This window comes from Talpa occidentalis, unplaced genomic scaffold (assembly GCF_014898055.3).
Source record: "Talpa occidentalis isolate TD23 unplaced genomic scaffold, MPIMG_talOcc4v2.1 talOcc4.12, whole genome shotgun sequence".
Classification (NCBI taxonomy): domain Eukaryota; kingdom Metazoa; phylum Chordata; class Mammalia; order Eulipotyphla; family Talpidae; genus Talpa; species Talpa occidentalis.
Genome location: NW_023601212.1, coordinates 43,114,016 through 43,115,812, shown reverse-complemented (window position 1 = coordinate 43,115,812; position 1,797 = coordinate 43,114,016). Strand labels below are relative to the sequence as shown.

At 35.6% G+C, this 1,797-nt stretch overlaps 1 protein-coding gene across 1 annotated transcript; it reads left to right on the top strand.

Moving 5' to 3' along the window:
- The first annotated feature begins 362 nt into the window (after window positions 1-362).
- Window positions 363-1,232, top strand: LOC119242186 (olfactory receptor 7A10-like). Its single transcript, XM_037507946.1, has one exon. The coding sequence runs from the start codon at window positions 363-365 to the stop codon at window positions 1,230-1,232; it is 870 nt and encodes a 289-aa protein (XP_037363843.1).
- The last annotated feature ends 565 nt before the right edge of the window (window positions 1,233-1,797 follow it).

The window sequence follows — 1,797 nt, the reverse complement described above, 5'->3', positions numbered from 1 at the left end:
AAGATGAGCCCAGTGTTTTTACTGACAACAGAGTCTTGAACATCAAAAAGATTTCACACCTAGGTATAAAGATAACAAAGAAGTGCACAATTAAACCATAAAGCTTTGTTAAACCATAAGGTTTTGTTAAAAGATAGAAAGATAGATAAAGGTATAATATATTTCTTGACTGAAAAATAAAATTTCAACATTTCAAATTTTTAGTAATGTCATTGTATGAACATTAATCTTTTTTTTTCATTCCTAGTCATAAGCATCACAACATGGTACCAGGCAATCACACATGGGTTACAAAATTTTATCTTCTGTGATTATCAAAGGAACCAGAACTGCAATCCCTCATTTATGGACTTTTCCTTTGCATGTACCTAATCACTGTGTTTGGGAATCTACTCATCATTCTAACCACAATCTCAGACTCTCACTTACACACACCCATGTATTTCTTCCTCTCCAACTTGTCTTTTGTAGACATATATTTCACTTCAACAACCATCCCTAAGATGTTACTGAATATACAAACACAGAGCAAAGTCATAACTTACGAAGGCTGCATATCACAGATGTATTTTGCATTATTCTTTGGAGTACTGGATGACTTACTCCTGACTGTCATGGCTTATGACCACTATGTTGCCATCTGCCATCCGCTACACTACATGGTCATCATGCATCCCCGCCTGTGTGTGCTGCTAGTCTTGCTGTACTGGATCATTAGTGCCCTGCATTCCTTGTTACATAGCTTAATGTTGCTGCGACTGTCCTTCTGTGCAGAACTGGGAATCCTACACTACTTCTGTGAAATCAGTCAGATGTTCCAACTTGCTTGTTCTGACACCTTTCTTAATGATATCTTGATGTATTGTGCAGATGGGCTATTTGGTGTTGGCCCTTTTGCTGGTATGCTTTACTCTTACTCTAAAATTATGTCCACTATACATGGAATCTCATCAACTCAGGGAAAATATAAAGCATTTTCCACCTGTGTGTCTCACCTCTCAGTTGTCTTCTTATTTTATTGCACAGTCCTAGGAGGGTACATTAGCTCTACTGCCACCGAAAACTCACACTCAAGTTCAGCAGCCTCAGTGATGTACACTGTTGTCATACCCATGTTGAACCCTTTTATATACAGTTTGAGGAATAAAGACATAAAAGAGGCTCTAAAAAAACTCCTTGGGAAGGAATCTATGAAAGGACCAATTGTCATGAAGCGGAAGAAGTTCCCATGATTGGAGGACTAAAAGCCTTAGAATCATAGATTGTGAATGCTGAATTCCTCATTCTATATATTTACTGGAATTTCTGCCTTTTGAAATCAACTTTGCTATACAATTTGAGTTACTCACACTATGACATATTCTGCTGTGGTAAGTGTACAGTTTTTAACTTTGTCCATTTTCCTACTCAATGTTTTTTCCAGCTATGAATCAGAAACATTTAGAAATTTCCATTTATTTGTTGGGCAACATGGATTTCATGAGAATAACTTCTTTTTAAACAACATACACCTCTAGATTTTCTATTTCCTGAAGTATTATTGAGTTTTATTTCTCACATGGAACAAGATACACTTGTCAACTCAGTCTATTTATATGAATTTTGCACAAGGGAATGTATAGTCACAGTTTTCTATCATTTTGGTCAATTTGGCACATGTAAACTTATAAGCATGATACATTGATTTTTGCACTTTATTTATTCTAATTTATTTGATTCCTGTAATCTAAATTCTTGCCCTCAAATGGGTCCTGATCTAACAATATGGAAAACAATTTTATAGAATATATTCTGCAC